The 18,102-nt window shown below is 53.7% G+C and overlaps 5 protein-coding genes across 5 annotated transcripts; 2 read left to right on the plus strand and 3 right to left on the minus strand.

The window, feature by feature from the left end:
- Positions 1–1,394: 1,394 nt before the first annotated feature.
- Positions 1,395–2,386, minus strand: Ari1-1 (Aristolochene synthase; the record flags this gene model as incomplete). Its single annotated transcript, XM_037315433.1, has 3 exons — positions 1,395–1,812; positions 1,871–2,144; positions 2,215–2,386. 3 exons carry the CDS (start codon positions 2,384–2,386, stop codon positions 1,395–1,397), a joined length of 864 nt encoding a protein of 287 aa, XP_037185075.1.
- Positions 2,387–6,051: 3,665 nt separating this feature from the next.
- CGCA056_v000173 (uncharacterized protein) lies at positions 6,052–8,880 on the plus strand (the record flags this gene model as incomplete). Its single annotated transcript, XM_037315434.1, has 1 exon — positions 6,052–8,880. One exon carries the CDS (start codon positions 6,052–6,054, stop codon positions 8,878–8,880), a length of 2,829 nt encoding a protein of 942 aa, XP_037185074.1.
- A 171-nt stretch (positions 8,881–9,051) lies between these two features.
- CGCA056_v000174 (uncharacterized protein) lies at positions 9,052–9,720 on the minus strand (the record flags this gene model as incomplete). Its single annotated transcript, XM_037315435.1, has 3 exons — positions 9,052–9,211; positions 9,273–9,545; positions 9,602–9,720. 3 exons carry the CDS (start codon positions 9,718–9,720, stop codon positions 9,052–9,054), a joined length of 552 nt encoding a protein of 183 aa, XP_037185160.1.
- A 766-nt stretch (positions 9,721–10,486) lies between these two features.
- On the plus strand, positions 10,487–11,091 carry CGCA056_v000175 (uncharacterized protein; the record flags this gene model as incomplete). The annotated part of the gene is made up of 2 exons (XM_037315436.1): positions 10,487–10,869; positions 10,926–11,091. The coding sequence occupies 2 exons, from the start codon at positions 10,487–10,489 to the stop codon at positions 11,089–11,091; spliced, it is 549 nt and encodes a 182-aa protein (XP_037185072.1).
- Positions 11,092–11,540: 449 nt separating this feature from the next.
- Positions 11,541–14,945, minus strand: CGCA056_v000176 (Calcium-transporting ATPase 2; the record flags this gene model as incomplete). Its single annotated transcript, XM_037315437.1, has 2 exons — positions 11,541–12,410; positions 12,462–14,945. 2 exons carry the CDS (start codon positions 14,943–14,945, stop codon positions 11,541–11,543), a joined length of 3,354 nt encoding a protein of 1,117 aa, XP_037185071.1.
- Positions 14,946–18,102: the final 3,157 nt, after the last annotated feature.

The following is an 18,102-nucleotide window of genomic DNA, read 5'->3' on the forward strand; positions in this document are numbered from 1 at the left end:
TGGTGAGGCTCGTGGATTTAGAGGGTAGCATTGCAAGACGGAAGCGATGAACCTAATCATTCCGCGAATGGTAGCACGCGTGCTCATCAAATCTCGAAAACCCCCTCAAAATGTTTCCTCCACTTGCCTGATAGCTTCGGTCGAAGGAACCCCTGCTCCGTGGACGATAAGCTGCTAGAACGGGAGGGTTGGCTCAGTCTAACGCCATCTTGCCGAGCGGGTTGACCAACTACCTAAAAAGAAGCTTGTCAACAAGCTTTTGTTTTGTTACCACCTTGTTTATTCAGTGGGGAGATGACTGTGTCATGTTAAGAGATCTCAATGGAGAGATGGGGTGGTCCGGGGTTGACGTTGGAGAAATTTCCTCAAATCAGCATTTCGCCGCGACTGGGGGGTGCAGGTACCGGCACTATCCGGGGTACAAGGTGTCTATACCACAATGAGAAACTCATAGCTCAATAAGCAGCTTTCATTGGGTAGAATTGGGATTTCACTGTCGAGCTGACGACGGGAAATGACCTATTCTCTTGGGCTACGGTCTCTATGGACGGGATACCGACGGACAAGTTTTTCCCGCCGTGGGGAAAAGTGACAAGATGGCCAAGGCAAGAACCTCGTTGTACCTTCTGAGGTTCAAGTGGCAAACGGCATTGGGAGTATATCGAAGCATCTGTCACAAATGCCAGTCTCAACGACTGTCAATGCCACGTCGTCGTGGGCTCGGATAGCTCAGTCCGTAGAACTTGACTAGCAATAACTGTAAGATAAGCGGGCGATCTGTATGTGGTTCTTGAGGAGTGTAGCCGATTGGGCGATGAATTTCATGGAAAGGCACTTCCAATTACTCATTTCTGAAGAAAGCAAGATCAGGGACTGAGCGGACGCAATCAGGCCTGTGACAAATGGGTTTGTTGTAGAAGTCCACAATTGTTGATTCTTTCCACCGATACGGTACATTTCTTCCCAACAGCCATTCGCGTTTTTCCTTTTTGCTTCGTCTCCATCGCACTCAATGGCCTCGTGACGTTGAGAATAAGCTCATGTCGACCTAGTTATCTCGGCTCTCACTGCCGATGGGCCTGCGGTACAACCTTGGCGCTTTCTTGGCAAGACTCAATGCTTGTAGACTATCAAGCTAAAGAATTAGACGTTCTCGGATAAGCTTCAGGAAAGAGGGAAAAATGACAGGCACAGTAGAACTAACCAAGGGGGGCTTTCGAATGAGTGGCATAAATTGCGTGTACCTGACTAGACTCGCATCTGCGTCCCTGGTTCGTGGATTCGTCTTTTCCGATGGTCCTCTTGATCCCACAACAGCTCTATGAAGCAACCTTAAAGGCATGCATAACCAATGTAATCTCCCACTTCGGATGAAGGTTGTGCTTCCTTCGAGCCTACTTCAAGTCGGGGGCATTGTACCGGAAGGTAGTCCGACTCCACAGCTCGTTACCACACATCTGCAACTCGATTCCCTCCAGGTACTCCTTCAAAGAATCAGAACATCCCTCTTCCAGCCTCTTGGCAACAAGATCCGCATGGTTTCGTTCCCATTCACGACACATGGTCCACAAAACTCGTTTCGACCCATCGTAGTCCAAGCCGGTTTCGTTGGCTAAAACCTGCACGATGTTGGACACGATGGATCCTTCGGCGTTGATATCTTTGGACGCACGGTACTCCTTGTCCCAACTCAAAATGTCGTTGATGACAGAGATGTGATGCGTGTAGTTTAGCTCGATTTCAGATACGGAGACTAGTTCCTCCTTCGTGACGGTGATGCCCTGTGAGAAACGCTGCAGAGCCAGAAGGAGCCTTAAGGGATTATTAGCCGTGCATTTACCATCGCAAGGTACCACATAATAAGACTCACTGCGAAGCAACGTCAAGCTCTCGGTACTCTAGGTACTCTGCGATGCTCTTCTTCGCTAGCCGAGCTTCGGCATTCTGGGAGCGCCAAAACTCAAAGGTGGGCGCTTCAACATCATCTGAGAGGGTCTTGTCAATGGCCCTCATCTGTTGCCAAATTTCGAGAACTATCTTCTCGATAGGAAAGTCCTCTGCAGGCAAGATTTCTCCTTTGACGATGGAAATGAGTCGCTCGTTATATGATGAGCCGTCTTGCAGCGACATATGCTCGAGCAGGTCTAGAGGGTATTATCAGAATGGTGGTTCAATATTTGGAATAGTTCCCTCTCGAGCGTTACACAGGCTTACCGTCAACCAGAAATAGCATCACCGTAAATCGAGACGCGACAACCACACGGTCATTCAGAGAGGTAGGATACTGGCAGCAGTGCCATGTCGGCAAGCCTTCAGCCACAAACTTGAGCCGGGAACGCTCGTCGGGAAAAGGCCAATTTTGAAGGAAGTGGTTGTTGACAAGCATCGTCACGCTGAGTTCATGAGGGTGGGGACGTCCGACCATATGCGACCGAGGCGGCCGGTTAGTCTGATCATTCGCACATGCCTCAAGAATGAGCATTTCGTGAAGTAATGTCTTTTACAAGACCGTTTGAGAAGGAACGGAGAGAAGGTTGTTTTGTTCAGACCTAATTTGGGCAAGAGCGATCTCTAAATTTGGGAGCGCAGGCTTTATATCTTGGATTAGCTGTGTTCGTCGAGGGTCGCATGCAGGAACATGAATTCTGCAAGGCTCGTCGAGCTTTCTCAACAGTCTCGGTGTCCACAAGCAGACGAATAGCGCGTTATCTTCAAGCTCGGACGCCATTATTCATCCGGTTACCCGGAATTCTATGGCAACGTTGCTGGTAAGTGCTATGAGTTCGCGTTCTTCATGTCGACACCCGTTGATGGGCCCGGTTACTAGGTGCGAAAGCCAATGGCTAGCCCCAATCAGTTCCATAACGGGCCTCTTGATATGGGCGGCGTCGCCATTGATGCTCAATTCCAATTCTTGAAGGCTTTGGGAACAATGAATAAACGAGTGCGCATGATGTTTGCTTCTCAACTGCTGGGTATGACGGGGTTTGGCGGCTTGCGCAAACAAGTTGGCTACTACCGGCAATGCTGGCTGTTGAATTGGCAGCGATGGACCAAGACTTTTGGCGAGGTGCGCCTGATTTGATCGTCGATCGCGTCAACATTGCCGTCTTTCATGTGTGATACCCCGGCGAGCGGATAAAAGACCAGCTCGCATGACATGGATGTGTAGTGTTGGAAGTCTAGCAAACACGACCCACTCCAGCTTTCATGCGTTTGCGGTGAAGGGGCAACAGCCCTGCAATGAACTGGGATCATCATGCGTCTACTACCATCCATCACCGAGAAGTCTTCTCCAGTCAACGAAATATTTTCATATGCCACTGCCTTGACTGCTTGTATCTACCTATCGCCCCAATCGTCGCTGTCAAGCCCGTCTACCCGCTCACGTCAACACACAACCGGAATCTTGGGTGCGTATATGTCCCATCCCAGTTTCTCCTCCATTTGAGCCGATGCGACGGAGCCTGGCCATAGCCTGCGTCCAGCATCGCTTGCTCGCTGAAGATACCATAGACTTTGACCGATGTTGCCAAGCCTCAGTTCAATATCGGCCAAATCCTCCATGGCCTGAACAGCGCGCTCATCGTCCATGGCTGAACCCGCCGGAGACTGCAAAGAGTCCACTATTGACTTGCAGACTTCTCTGGCCTCGTCGTATTGATATGAGCTGATTAGAACGTGCGAAAGGCTTCGGGCGCACGATCGCGACAGATATGAATCCATCCGCGATGTACATGCATGATTGTAGAGTGCCCTAGCCCGCCGCTCTGCCTCAGTCAGGTTACCAAGTCGTCTAGCTGTGCTGACCAGCATTCTTTGAAGACGGCATGCTGTCTGGTGTTCGTATCCCAAGCGTGAACCGAATATGTTCCACGCCTCGAGCAGGGCGATCTCGCATAGTTGGATATCATGACTGTTTTGTAATAGTAAGCCGCATATCTTTGTAACCGGGTGGGTAGGATGTAATTTCGTGGCTGTTAGAGCCCTCAGGTATCTCAATGAGGCTTGGCGAAGTTCTGGGCATGCTGTCGTGTTGGCAGGAGACAGCACAGCGAACACTTCCCAGACAAAGTCGAATGAGTCGTATGAGATCCCGTTGAGCACCATCTCGTCTGCGCTCTCCCATAACTTAATGCCGCAAACGCTTGTGGATTGCGACTTGATGATGTAGATGGCATGCTTGATGTCTTCCCAATAGCGTCTAGGATGTCCGGGTATGTTGGCTGTCCAATGCTCAAATACGTCAAGCGCCGAACTGCTCTTCAGCTGCTCACTGCAACACTGCCGAACGCTCTGAATGATTGCGCTCGAAGCTTGACTCTGAAGATTGATGGTTGTTGGAATTTGAAGCTGCATGCTGGAGCTCGGCGGGGTTTTATCCGAAAAAGCAGTCGTGGCTTGAGCGGTTTCTCGGGGTTGCTCCGTTGAACTAAATGACGCCATGTTTTCTCGAAATATGGCTTCGCACTCCTTCATTTCAGTTTTGTGGCATCTCATAACTTTCGACCAATCCCCCGCACTGATCTCGCCAACGCTTGCCGAGCTCTTTTGAATCGATTTGATGACTTTCATTTTGTCGACCTTTTTCATATTCTTTACGACGCCCCACTTCCACAAACGAGTTTCGTACATCCGTTTCCTGCAAGGGGCCTTATTATCAGCTAGGGCCGTTGCATAGATGGATTCCTTTTTGGGTGCAAGATGGCACATACGTGGCTTTGAAGTAGTGCCTAGCTTCCATCTCTGCAATCAAAACTTTCATCTGGCTATTCTTATAGATATTAATTATGGTCTGTTTGTGACGTTCCCAGTCGTTCGAAGTTGGCCAGGAATTGCGCTCAATAACGCCATCCGGTCTGGTTTTACCAACAGGTTGCATGGTGATCAAGGCAGGAAGCGGTTTCGCGACGCCACTAGCTGGATGTTGCGTATCGAATGACGGTAGCTTTCGACTAGTCAATAAGTAACATACCTCTATGGAGAGGTGTGTAGTGGCTGAAAGGCGAGGATAGATGCGCTGGGAAGCAGTTATCTTTACAAGGCAGGGTGATGGATGGGGTCAGCCACCTTGGCGCCACACGTCTCTGTGAATAAGTCTGCCTGGAGGTTTGATGCCAAGATACGTCATCACTTGGAAACTAGTATAGCAACCACTCAGCCTCTGATTTGAACCCCCTAGCTGCTTCGCTGTGAATGCCCTGCCACCGAGCATCCATGTCTGCGGCGTCTCAAACGCCACAGCGACTCAACTGTCAACAGGGTAGAAGGTGGCGCAGGAGCAGATCCGTCTACTCTTACAGCTTTCCAAGACAGCTTTTGATCCACGGATCTGAATCTCTCGTGGGTCTAGAACCACGTCCATTCCAATGTCGCGAAGCTCTCGGTCCCGAGTCGAGGCGAAGGATCCCGAGCGTTGGGGGCGATGCCAACGAATCATTTGCCTTAGCTTTACGGTGCGATCCTCCCTGCATAGATTGGCCCCCACGCATCCCTGGGCGTAGTAGGGCTGCCAATCGTTTTTGACTCGAAAACATTATATGCATTGTGCTTTTGCTCATGGTGGGTGGGGTTACGATACCATTGGTGAGGTTTGGGTGCTGACCTGGAGATTTCCAGGCAGAAACTGTGTGCTGCAATTATCCGCCCTACATCCCTCCGTCATATTGCATTCCTTTGTATATCAGAAACAACTTGAGGAGCGAATATTGCTTCAAGACACCTCACGCTGGAGATAGTCACATAGATGAAGTATACCTTTGATGGGCTGGATATCTCTGGGCGCGCAAATGTCTATTTCCATTTCGAACACCATAGCCTCCCTCCACGAGAGTAATTCGATGATTTTGCCCTGGAGGCAAGAAGCAACTTCGAAGATATAAGAAGTCTGCATCACATACATATTGTGCAAGACGCATCTGGCTCACCTGCCAACTGACTTATTTCACCATACAATTAGACATCGGAACCTTTCGGCTGATCTAGCGTGTTTGTTCATTTTTACTCGCATCACCATCTTCACCCCAGGACATTCATAATTTCCAAGCCTCAATGGCGAGCAATGAAACGCTGGTCCAAGAGCCAGATCGGAATGAGCAAAACGTTCAGTCTCAGTCCGCTGAAAACGAGGAGAAGACCGCGAATCCTCAACCATCCCGTGTCGCCAGCGAGAGCAGTCCTAGCATTTCCACCGTCGTCAATGACGAGAATTCGAATTCGCAAAGGACTGTCCAGAATGACCCGGCCGGGAGAGGTACACCTCTCGTCACCCGATCACACGCGAGAATGTCAGTTCAGGTGACGGATCGATACGCAGAGAATGCCGCAGCAGCCCCTGACTGGATGAGGAAGACGCTGGTACGCCATGATATGACGACGCGCTCCGTCGTACAATGGGCCATGGCACCACTGGATAATCCCCAAAGAACTATCTTGGCTCCAATCTTAGCCGCCCTGAGGGGCATAATGACTGCAATTCCTCTGCTATTTTTTAACTTCGTCCCTAACTCGCTGTGTTGGGCAGCGTGGGACCCAAAAGACATTTACGACCCCTACCTCGAGTTCAATGGAAAGTATAACGTCAATGACCCCGACGGTGGGAGAAGGCATTCCGTGCCTTCAGGGGACGATGGCTTGTCACATCTCGATGTGCTAGCACGTCGGACGTATCCATCGAAGCTCCTGCTCAAAGAAGAAGACGGAACGTGGACCCCAACGGACATGAACACGGCTAACAAACGACCAAAGTACTTGTTCGTCAGCCATGTTGGGTCGAAGACAAAACAAGACGAGCTTCAGTACCTTGATACCGCCCAACGACTCGCAGAGAAAGAAGGACTTACGGCAATCTACCTGGACGATTGGTGTTTCACCCGGCACATCAAGCAAAAAGTGAAGAGTGGTGCCCTCTCTGAGAATGAGGGAATCGCAATTACCGACCACCAAATATGGACTCTATGCGACGTCGTCCGTGGCTCAGCTCAAGTGGCCGTTATCTACCCAGGCGATTCTTCCTCCTCGGAGTCCAAGACGGAGTGGGGCAAGCGGATGTGGACGTTTGTTGAGGGACTCTTAGCTCCCGGTAACTCGATTCTTTTCTCTCCACGAGACTATGACAGGGAGAAGCTTCCAGACGGGCCACCGGTGGAATCTCTATACAAGGTAGAGATGACAGCAAGCTACTGGAGCGAAAGCGATACACGAGCATCTCATGAGGGCGGCAGCTCGGCACGGTTGCTGGCTGAATACTTTTCTGGCCAAGTCGTGCTCAGCACTCTTGAGGTTCTCCCACTCATCTTCGACGCCCTCAACTCCCGCAACACCGGGAACCAGAACTCGCTTTCGGACATGGGATACGCGGCAATGGGTCTTCTCCGTTTTCGCGTCGGGAGGAAGCCGGGCAGCACGGATAGTCCCACGCTTTTTCAGACTCTGTCCCACCTTTCTCTCAAGAACGACAGCGACAAGATCATCGACCGTATGATAAGCTTGCTTCCACTACCGAGGCTTCCAGGATCCGTTCCATCAGATGCGTCCAATCACATCATTTGGGCCAGTCTTTGCGGACAGGATGCCTTTGGCGCACGCGTCCACCAAATCACGCCCCTGTGCGACGTCGTGGGCGTGGCGGACGAGGACCACACGGTCTTCATTGACAACTGCCGAGCCATCAAGATACAATGGGACTCTCTCCCCGCCTTGCGCGTCGAAAACCACCCATCGGCCGTGACCGGACTCGTCACTCTTCTGCGGAAAGCTGCCATGAGCTCCATGTTGATCGTCATTGGCATGAGCATTACCATGGCCGCTATTGCCGGCGTAAACTCTGGCAGTTCTAGCAGCTCTCGCAGCTCCAGCAGCACAGGCTCCCTATCAGACGACTTTCGTCCTTCAGACTTTGCAATCCGCATGTTGAGCAAAATAGTGGCAGTCGCTGCTTGCATTGGATGCGCTTGCACGTTAATGATACCCGCGGCCGCACGAAGCATGTTCAGCACTTTCAAAGTCCGGAAATGCAGCCCTGGTCTGGTTGGGATCGAGGGTGTCATGCCCATCAAAGAATTGGAAGAGAAGATCCTTGGATACAAGTCTTCTACCGATGTATTCAACTACGACCCGCTCGCGTCGCATATTCTCGCAGATGAGGACGGCGTGGACAGCGAGACCAGAACCTTGGAAAAGGGCAGACCGGCATGGATCGAGAACGCAGAAGACCTAGGAGTGAAAGCCCGGCTCAAAAGAGGGCAGAGACTCTTCACACTTGTTGATCTGGGTCATCTGTCCGTCATGGTGGTAGCAGCAGAGCGGCCGCCTTCCGTTGCGCTTCTATCTGGTCGAGGGGGCGGGATGCTCAGAGCGGTTCTCTGCAGTTCCAGCCCTGCCAAAGACTGTCTCTACAAGGAGACGGTGGTCCAGATGCCGTCCGCAGTGTGGGATTCTGCGAAGCCTACAAAATGGCTCAAAGTCTGCCTGCAGACCCGCAACGAAGCCATGCGGGCCCGCTACCTGGCTTCCGAAGCCACCGTTGCTGCGGATTCGGCCCAAGAAGCGGCCGATCGCTCCAGCGCATGTGCTTGCAGGGCGGTAGCGGACGCCAAGCGGGCTTCTCATAATGCCAATGGCTCCCCAGAGACGAAGTCAGTGAGTAGTTCACGAGAAGCGGCTGACCTGGCAAAGAGCGCTGCAGAAGATGCAGCATCGGCTGCCAAAAAGGCACGTAAAGCTGCCGACGACGCTGATCCTGAGAAAGAGGTGGGACTGGCCAAGCAAGGGCTTGATGCCGCAAGACAGGCGCTCAGCGATGCCAACGACGCATGGCTACAGGCTAGTTATCAGGCGAATAAAGCTAGATTTGCCGCTGACATTGCGATATACAAATGAAGGATGGGCAGGAGTAGCTCCTGATCTCAATTTGATAGGATCGGACAGGCAAGCTGAGCACACGTATATGGACCGCAGTTGGCTGAGGGACATGGATACAATGCGTACATCAACGGTCATTCAACATGATCTACATAGCAATATACCTTCTCAAGTTCATTCTCTCTATCTCTACGCCTTCTGGCTATCGCAAGGAATATCCGACGGCACGCCCGTTGGGTTGACAAAGTAATCGTGGTACCAGTACACCTGCTGCTCAGGCTTCGTCGACAAGTTCGGCGCCGCGTCAACAGACTGGACCGTCTTAAGCACGGTGTACTGCGTCTTGTAGCTGCACCGAAATCGTCAGCCAACCTCTTCTCCCACACAATCCTCCTCTTGGGTGGACTTACTAGATCTGCGAGCAGTTCCCCGCCTTGAAGTTATTCTCAATGCGCCCGTGCGCCTCGTACACCGTCGCGGTGGCGTTATTGTCCGCGATAAAGGTCGTGTTGGGGAAGTGCGTCAGCGACATGCTGCCGTCGGTGGGCAGGAAGCGCTGCTTGCACTTGGTGATGGCGTCGGCGCCGACGCAGTGGATGCTCAGCGTGGTCTGCATGCCGTCTGCCGTGAAGAAGTCCGTGTAGGCTGTGGTGGCGGTGGGGTCCTCTGCCGGGGTGACGAGACTATGTCGTTTTGTTAGAGGGCATTAAACATGTTTGAGGGATTGAGCTTTGCTCACGCGTTGAGGAAGTCCTTGAACTCGGGCTGGACGCCGGGCTGCGGGTCGTAGTCGGTGAAGTCGATCGCCGCGACGAACCGCGCGGCGAGGAGGGCGGGAAGAGCAATGTTCAGATACATTTTTAGAGATTCTGTGATCGGAAACGAGCGTGGCTGAGATTGCGATATTCAACGGTTGTGTTGTGGCTGAACGGCTGCGAAAGGTAGTTGAGCTGAAGCCGGTGGGATCTTTATATCCAAAAACCTCAAAAGCAACAACTAATTAGCCCGCAATCGCCGCGCTTGTAAAGTTTCAGACTAACTTACCACCGAGCCTCAAATACCCAGCATCTACAAAAGGACTCGCACAACTCATCCTCGCCGACTACCGAGAGCGAACATCCCCCACAAACACACTCACCGGCCGACCGCCCCTTTTCTCGGCTGAAAGCGACACCACAACCCCATAACCTAAAAAAGTAAAATAAACAACCGCCCAGACCATGTTTTTACCTCCCTCTCCGTTCGCCGGGCCGCACGAACGCGCCCCAGATATATCCTCGCAAAAACCGCTGTCACGCGCGGCCGGGGGGGCCCTTGTCGGACATGGGACGAAGGTTTACAGGGACCATCTTCCCGAGATCAACCGCCGAGCTCGCCGCGACCCCTATTTCCTCCTTGCTGCCCCGGGCCGTCCGGATGGACGGGGGCGCCGATGGACGGTTCTGAGCAAGATTGATCGATCGGGACGGGTGTGCCCTGCGAAAGGGGTGTGCGTGGCCTCGTAAGGCGGACGATGGCATTTCACAAATCGCGTTTCAGCCCCTGCTGAAGATGTCGTCATTCTCATGAGAAACATAGCTGTCTCACACACCGAAACCTCATCTCCAGGCTCACCACCGCCGCGATGAAGCCCTCAACCCTCCTCCCCCTCCTTCCCCTCGTCGCCGCCATCGACATGGCGCCCTACAAGCCCGCCGCCAACGTCGACGCCGCCTTCGCCCCCTTCGTCGAGGCGTACTACGTCGCCTCCGAGGACAAAGCCGCGACCACGACCTTCACGGACTTCTGGCCCGCCACAGGCCAGCTGATCATCGCGGGGCGCACCTTCTCCGGGTACGCGGCCATGCTGGGCGTCAAGCAGAGCCTGCTGCCGCCGGCGGGGGACAAGTCGTGGTGGCACCTGATCCGCGGGGCGAGCGTGGCGGGCGAGACGGCGGAGAGCAAGACGTTCGTGGCGGAGATTGTAATACAGACGACGTATGTTGGGGGGAACTGTTCACAGGCGTAGTAAGTTTGAGTTTCCACTGCGACGAGGGAGAGGGAGGGGGCTGACGAGGGAATAGTGGCAGCGCGAGTTTTACGATTTTGAAGGATGCGCAGGGGGCGCCGAGGTTGGAGCCGCATTCTGAGAGTCTGAGTGTGTATAACCTCACTGTGTCGACTACGGACTCGCCCACCGATATCCCGTGCAGCTCTTCATCAGGTGTGGCGCATGATCACGATTCATGAAAGGAAGCATTATAGAAATAGATTCATAAGTATTGTATTTCGCTCATGATGGAAGTCGTATCGCACATGACACACATATCGTGTCCTATCTATGAAAGCCGTATCCTGAAAATGCAAGCAGATGTATGTTGTCGCTCTCTAATGCCGTAATGACAGTTTTTCGTCCAGGTGCCGTAACCCAAAAAAAATCCACACTGGAGTCGTATCCGAACCGCACTTATGAAAACGCCGCTGCCAAAAACAATAGTTGGTTTTTGGTTTAGAAACCGCCCGCCGCCCATATGTATAAAAGTGCCGGTCGTTCAATCGTCGCACCAAGGGAAAAAAGTATACACACGTAAGAAAATAGGTATCGTAACTAAAGAGATTTAACATGAAGGGGGAATCGTGCCGAAAGCAAAAACGGGAGCATGCAGGAGTAGTGGTAGAGAAGGAAGAGCAAGGCGGGATTAGCGGCCCTTCTCGACGTCGCGGTTGTTGGGGGTGTCTTCGGGCTGCGTGGAGATGATGATTTCGGGTGCCGCGATGGCTTTGGACTCGTCGCCGGAGACGACGACGTTGTCCTCAGTGGACGAAGACTCGGCATCAACAGTCTTCTTGCGACGGAAGACGGATCCCATGCGGGAGAAGACTCTGGCCAGGACGCGGTAGACAATGACCACCGGGCGTCCGACGGTCTTGGCAATCTTCTCGAACCAGGGATCCGGGAACAGACGGATGAGGACGGCCATGGGGAGCGAGAGGAACGCGATGACGACGGACACGCCCCAGTGCTCGGCACTGATGCCGCCGGGGGTGATGCGGAAAGCCTTGCCGCCGACGTAGATAATCGCGACCTGGGCGCCGACCATGATGCAGTTGATGACGATGAAGAAGTAGTTCCGGTGCACGCCCTCGAAGATGTTGAAGCGGTTGTCGAGGCGTCTGTTGTTGAACTCGTTGAAGATCTGCATCCACACAAAGGTGTTGAAGATCATGGAGTCGAGCTCGAGCTGCTGGTCCTCGTTGGCGGCGTCGTAGCCGAAGATGGCGTTGCCGGCGAAGTGCAGGATCAGGGTGGCGGTGAGCTGGAAGATGGCCTGGCCGATGATCATCTTCCACATGTTGATGGTGATTAGGGGCGCCTTCTTGCCCTGCGGGAGGCGGTCGAGGATCTTTTCAGTAGGAGGGTCCGTGGCGAGGGCGAGGGCGGCGAAGGTGTCCATGATGAGGTTGACCCAGAGGAGCTGGACTGCGGTGAGGACGGACTCCATGTTAGGGGAGGAGACGGCTGTGATGAAGGCGAGGAGGACGGCGGTGATGTTGACCGTGATTTGGAACTAAAGAGACATGTTAGTAAGTCAGGTTAATGAGGAAAGAAAGTTGCATACCTGAAGGAACTTCTGGACGGCGTCGTTCACCGCGCGACCCCACTTGAGGGCCGTGACGATGGAAGTGAAGTTATCGTCCATAAGCACAATAGCCGAGGCCTCCTTAGCAACCTCAGTACCCGAGATACCCATCGAGAAGCCCACGTCCGCAGCCTTCAGCGCTGGCGCATCGTTAGTGCCGTCGCCAGTCACAGCGACGGTTTCGCCCAGAGCCTTGAGGCGGGTTACCAGGATGCGCTTGTCTTCGGGCGAGGAGCGAGCCAGAACCTGCAGACGGGGCAGAGCCTCATCCATAGCCTCGGGAGACAGTGTCCGGAACACAGGGCCTTCCATGATGAGACCACCCTCGGTGAAGATGCCACACTCGGTAGCAATAGCCCTGGCAGTAACGGCATTGTCACCAGTAACCATGCGGACAACGACACCGGCGTGCTTCGCCTTAGTCACGGCCTCGGGAACACCAGGACGGACAGGATCCTGAATACCAACAACGCCGACGAATACAAGGTCGTGAAGGACGTCGCCAAGGTCAACGTGGCCCTCAGAGGTGGCGTTGACACCGTGAGGGGGCCATTGGGGGAAGTCCTGGTAGATCAGAGCGATGGTACGGAGAGACTGCTTGGCGTAAGACTCGATCGTCGCCTCAAGAGACTGTCGGTCAGACTGCTCCAAAGCCGAGATGGAAAGATCGGAAACGTCGAGCTTCTGGCTACAGTATCCCAAGAGAATCTCAGAAGCACCCTTGACAACCAGTCTGTAGCCCTCGTTGCCGGGCAGCTTGATGACGGCGCCCATGCACTTCTTGCTAGAGTCGAATGGCATCATCTGGGCGACCTCCTCGTTGGCGCGGGTCTCAGCCAGAGCCTGCATACCAAGGTGGTCTTTCGCAAACTGAAGCAGGGCGGTCTCGGTCTTTGAGCCGATGAAGGTGGCTTGGCCGTCCTCCTCGCCCTCGAAGGCGGTAGAGTTGATCGCGACGGACTGGACGATGAGCTTCTTGGTGGCGGTAGGGAGAGACTGGGCGAATGCGACTGCGGAGCTAGCCTTCTCTCCTTCGGAAGACTTTGAGAAGCTGGCAGAGCCAAAAGTGCCGGCAACAACCGTCATCTTGTTTGTCGTCAAGGTACCGGTCTTGTCGGAGCAGATCGTGGTCGCATTGCCCATGGTCTCGCAAGCCCGCAGAACACGCACAAGGTTGTTCTCCTTCAGAAGCCGGGTGGTCGCGAATGCCAAGGCAAGGGTGACAGCCAGGGGAAGACCCTCTGGAACAGCCACGACAATAATCGTGATGGCAACAATCAGGATATCCATAAAAGACGATGCCTTCTCGGCCCCGGGACGGCTGTCGTTGGGCAGGCCGGCCAGGAAGCGAATCAGAAGGACGACGAAGAGGAAGAGAGCAGCAGTGCTTCCGAGCTTGGCGATAGCTAGAGCAAGGCCCTCGAGCTTCTTCTGCAAAGGCGTAGACTCGGTTTCGGTGCGAACCGACATCATGATCTTTCCGAAGCTCGAGTTGGTACCGACAGAGGTGCAGACGAAGGTGCCGACACCCTCGAGAACCTTGGCGCCGGAGATGATGAAGGGGTCCAGGTCCTTGGGCGGGTTGCCGGACTGCATCGCGTTGAACACCGCATCGCCGCCAGTCTTCTTGAGCGCGTCAGACTCGCCGGTGGCCGAGGACTCGTCGCACTTCAGTTCGTGTCCGCTGATGAAGATTCCGTCCACCGGGACGAGATCGCCGGGTTCGAGATGGATAACATCGCCGACGAGGACCTCTGCAACGTTGATCATGTAGGACTTGCCGGATCGAATGACCTTGATCTCGCGATCCTCCTTTTTAGCATTAAGCTTGACAAAGGCGCGCTCCTTTTGCCAATCATTAAGAGACCCAACTAGGGTCACGATCAAAATCGCAACGATGATGGCCACGCCCTCAATCCAGTCGACCGGTTGGCCTTCGTCGGGGTCGTGTTCCGCGCCAAACGTTTCGTATAGACCGAGCGCCAATGAAATCGCGGCGGCGACTGTCAGCAAAATAATTACTTTATCATTATAAGCGTTCCACATCAGCTTCCACAGAGGCGTAGCCTTCTTCGGGGGAAGGACGTTTCTGCCGTAGACGCGGATACGGTCGGTGAAACCATTGCCGTCAGCTTGGTGCGTGGTGGTGGGCTGAGCACTGGCAGTGGCGAAGGATGGCTCCTTGTGGCCGGTTGCCTCCTGGAAGCTGACCCTACTACGGGCGGCAGCCTCATCCTGCGATAGACCGGCCTTGACGTCTGTCTGGAGGCCCTTTTCGATGCCACGAAGTCCGCCGAGGGCCAAAAATGCAGGTAAAGATTTTGGGTTCAAAAGTTTGTTGAGGTGCCCAGGGCTAAATGCAAACGGGTTGTTGTCGACAACAAAGTCACCTTCAGTGCCGGGGTCGGGGCGGAGGGCGGTATCCGGGTCCTCCGGGACGACGGTTGTTGTGCTTGAGTGCATGCTTGTCGCGGAGCTGACTGCCGGCGTGAGAAACGGATTTGAGTGTGTCGAGATGGGAGACGGTGTTATCGCGTCGTCGTGATCATTGTCCCCACGGGGATGGCGGGTGTCGACGCGCAACTGAGGAGGTGCGAGAGAAGCCATTAGCACCGGTGCAGAGTGTTCTGAAACTGATGCGAGATGTTCTCATGAGTGATCGGGTGTGAAAGGTTTCCAAGATGAGGTTTGAGATAAGGTAGTTGTGAGAAGGTGTAGTTGAGAGCTAAGATTGGGCAAGACAGATGATGGGCTCCCTCTCAGAGGCCTCTTGGTGACACAAGGATTGGTATTTAGATGTGTTGTGCAGCAAGGCTGTGTAGGAGGCGACGGTGTTGCGTGCACTCAAGGTAACGAGAAGTGGCAGAGTCTGAGGCGTACCAGGTGAGCACCGCGAATTTGCAACGACAGAGTGCCCGTGGGCCTTGGCGAGCCAAGCTGCGCCCTCGCCCCGTTCAAGAGAGTTTGGAAATCTCAAGATGACACCGACGTGTCGAAGACGACGAAGTAAGCCTACTCCGAGTCCGACGGCGTAGTTGAGAAGGCTGTGCTAGGCAGCGGAGGGGTTGGGCGGCGGCAAAACATCCACTTCCAAACTAACAGAGTCTGGAGTTGCAGAGGACGGTATTCGGCTCAAGTCTGTGCGGCCATCATGGTTTTGTTCTAATCGTCACAGAGTTGATGATGATTGACGAAGGGGTAAGAGATTTCAGAAGTGTCTGAGATATGCTGGCGATGGCGCCTAGAATCTCAAGACCAACAATCGAGGGTGGCAGTGCTCTCAGCGACTGCCTTTCTTGGCAAGATCAAGAGGAGATGAAGTCAACCGAGACTCCACAGGGAAGCAATGGATTGGTCAAAGTGAGGGACTGATAGGATGCAGGTGAGAAAAAGTCGCGCTTCACGATTATCACAGCAGCATCTGGCGGTCTTGGCGGAGCAGCAGTGGGTTGGAAAAAGTCTTCCCACGGGATCGAGAGGGGAAGGAGGGAAAGCCATTTGAGGAGATCCGGAGAGATAGAATGACGTGCCGGTCAATTATTCTCACATCCTGGGCTTGGCCGAAATCATTGGCAAGAGATTGGCTGGGCATGGCGAGAAGGGAGGTAACCGCCAGCGGTCTGGGCATTGAGGCTGTGCAAAGGAAAAGTGCAAAAGGTCCCGATGAGGGAATTTAATATGGAGCAGCGAGAAGCGAGCTCTGTTCAGTGGAAAAGAAGAGGTCGAGTCGGGGCCATCCTAGGACCGCCATGAGCAATGGCGAGTCGGAAACAAACAAGGGGTAAATTTGGATGGGGAATGGAGATTTGACAGCACATTGGCAACTCTGCCCGAGTGCCAATGTCAAACATTTGGCCCCCCTTGGCGGGTTTGTTGTTGCAAGTGCCGGGTCCTTATCACGTTCTGTTCTCCGGTGGAGATAGGTGAGCATGCGCGGGAGACAGTCAGGCCAGACACTTGTAGACGAGACCGAGGACCGCAGCCGGAGATGGCGTCCGACACTGGGGGTGGCGGCCCCATTCTTTCGCATTCCCCAAGACTTTGGCGGCGTTCCATTCGGCGGGTATGAACGAAGCCGTTGGATAAGGTCTGTTCTTCATCCCGATCGGTGGCCAGGCGTTGGTTCAGAGATGATGCGCCAACGCCAGTCGTCTGGCGCTTGCCAAGATGACCAAGGAGTCGAGGGCGCTCTTCGATGGAGTAGGCTCGTTCCTTTGCTTTGGCGTTCTTTCGCGCGACTCCCTCCCGTGGCTTCCGTGCTGGCAAGAGAGAGCAGGCTGCGAAAAGAAACCCCATCGGCTTCGATGAGGAAAGCGGCCGACCGGTGCCACATCCGACAGCAAGGCACGGAAATGCACGGAGACGTATCGGTCGGCGACGACGGCGACAAAGTTGTGGGTAGCATGGAGACGGAAAGTGGTGGCACAAGAAGAGACAGGAGGGGTGACAGATGCAAAAGCTCCTCGGAATGACGCCCGTCCACTGTTTAGACCTTGGGGGCCGTCATGTATTCGTATCCGAGAATTTGTTCGAGAACGTGTAGGTTGGTGTTTGTTTCCATGACAGTGGTTCGTGCCATGGATGGATGGATGGATGGATAGATAGATGGCCTGTGTGTTTCCGAGGTGCTCGTTTGTGTCGAAACAGATTCGCTTTGAGCCGATCAATCGGCTCCAGTAGCATTCCCGGGCGTATCTGGCGTGCATTGGTGATGATGGCGGTAAGTGAAAGGGAAAGAATTGGCGATGGTGGAGCAGAGGAAAAGAAGGTGAAAATGAGCAAGTCAACGCGCCAAGAAAAATTCGAAAGGGAGCAGTCGCGATCCAAATGTCACAGTCGAATCAAGCTCGGGCAGGTGCGCTAGTGAGCGCCAAGAGTGGCTGTACACTGCACCTGCACAGCTCCCTATTGGCTCGCTTAACGCAGCCAAGGGAGGCCGCCTCCGCAAATGACCTGTTTAGGTAAGCAGTACCTGCAAGGGTGGCACGTCCGTCCTTCCGTTGCGGGAACCCGCCCGTCGGGTCAGCCAATGACACTTTCACAGTCTGACGAGAGAGCTTCCTTCCCTTCAAGAGCAAGTCCGAGGATGCAACGTTCATCTCCTCTTGCCGCTCCTTCCCTGTTGGCAGTTGGCCGAGGGTGAAACGAAACGGTACAGCTTGCCTGCCGGCCGGAAAACTGAAACAGACAATTGGCCTCGAAGCTGTGGAAGGTTTGAACCAACACTGACTGTGTCCACCTACCTATGAAAATGGAGAGAACTCTTCCATGGGGTCATGATCATAGTCGATATGGATGTCATTGACCTCTTTCGGTCTTCAAGCCTGCTATCTGTGTTCTCAAGGTTTCTCGAGGTGCTTGACGGTCAAGGACCCGTTGCTGGAGAAGACTCTTAGTCTCTGACTATTGAACGGACCAAGAAATTCCAATGCAGTCATCGCCCACTTGGCATGTATCACGTTGATCCATTTCAAAATTATTTTCAGTCTTGTGCTGAGACATTTCGGACCGTTTCAATGTGCCCTACCAAGTGCCTTGCCATATTCGCAGCAATTATAATATGTTGCCTTGAACTTTGTTTTGCTGTGCGGCCTATGTATGATGTACCTACAACCGCATT

The sequence above is a fragment of the Colletotrichum aenigma genome (genome assembly GCF_013390185.1).
Source record: "Colletotrichum aenigma strain Cg56 chromosome Unknown KSG_Cg56_contig01, whole genome shotgun sequence".
Taxonomy (NCBI): Eukaryota; Fungi; Ascomycota; class Sordariomycetes; order Glomerellales; family Glomerellaceae; genus Colletotrichum; species Colletotrichum aenigma.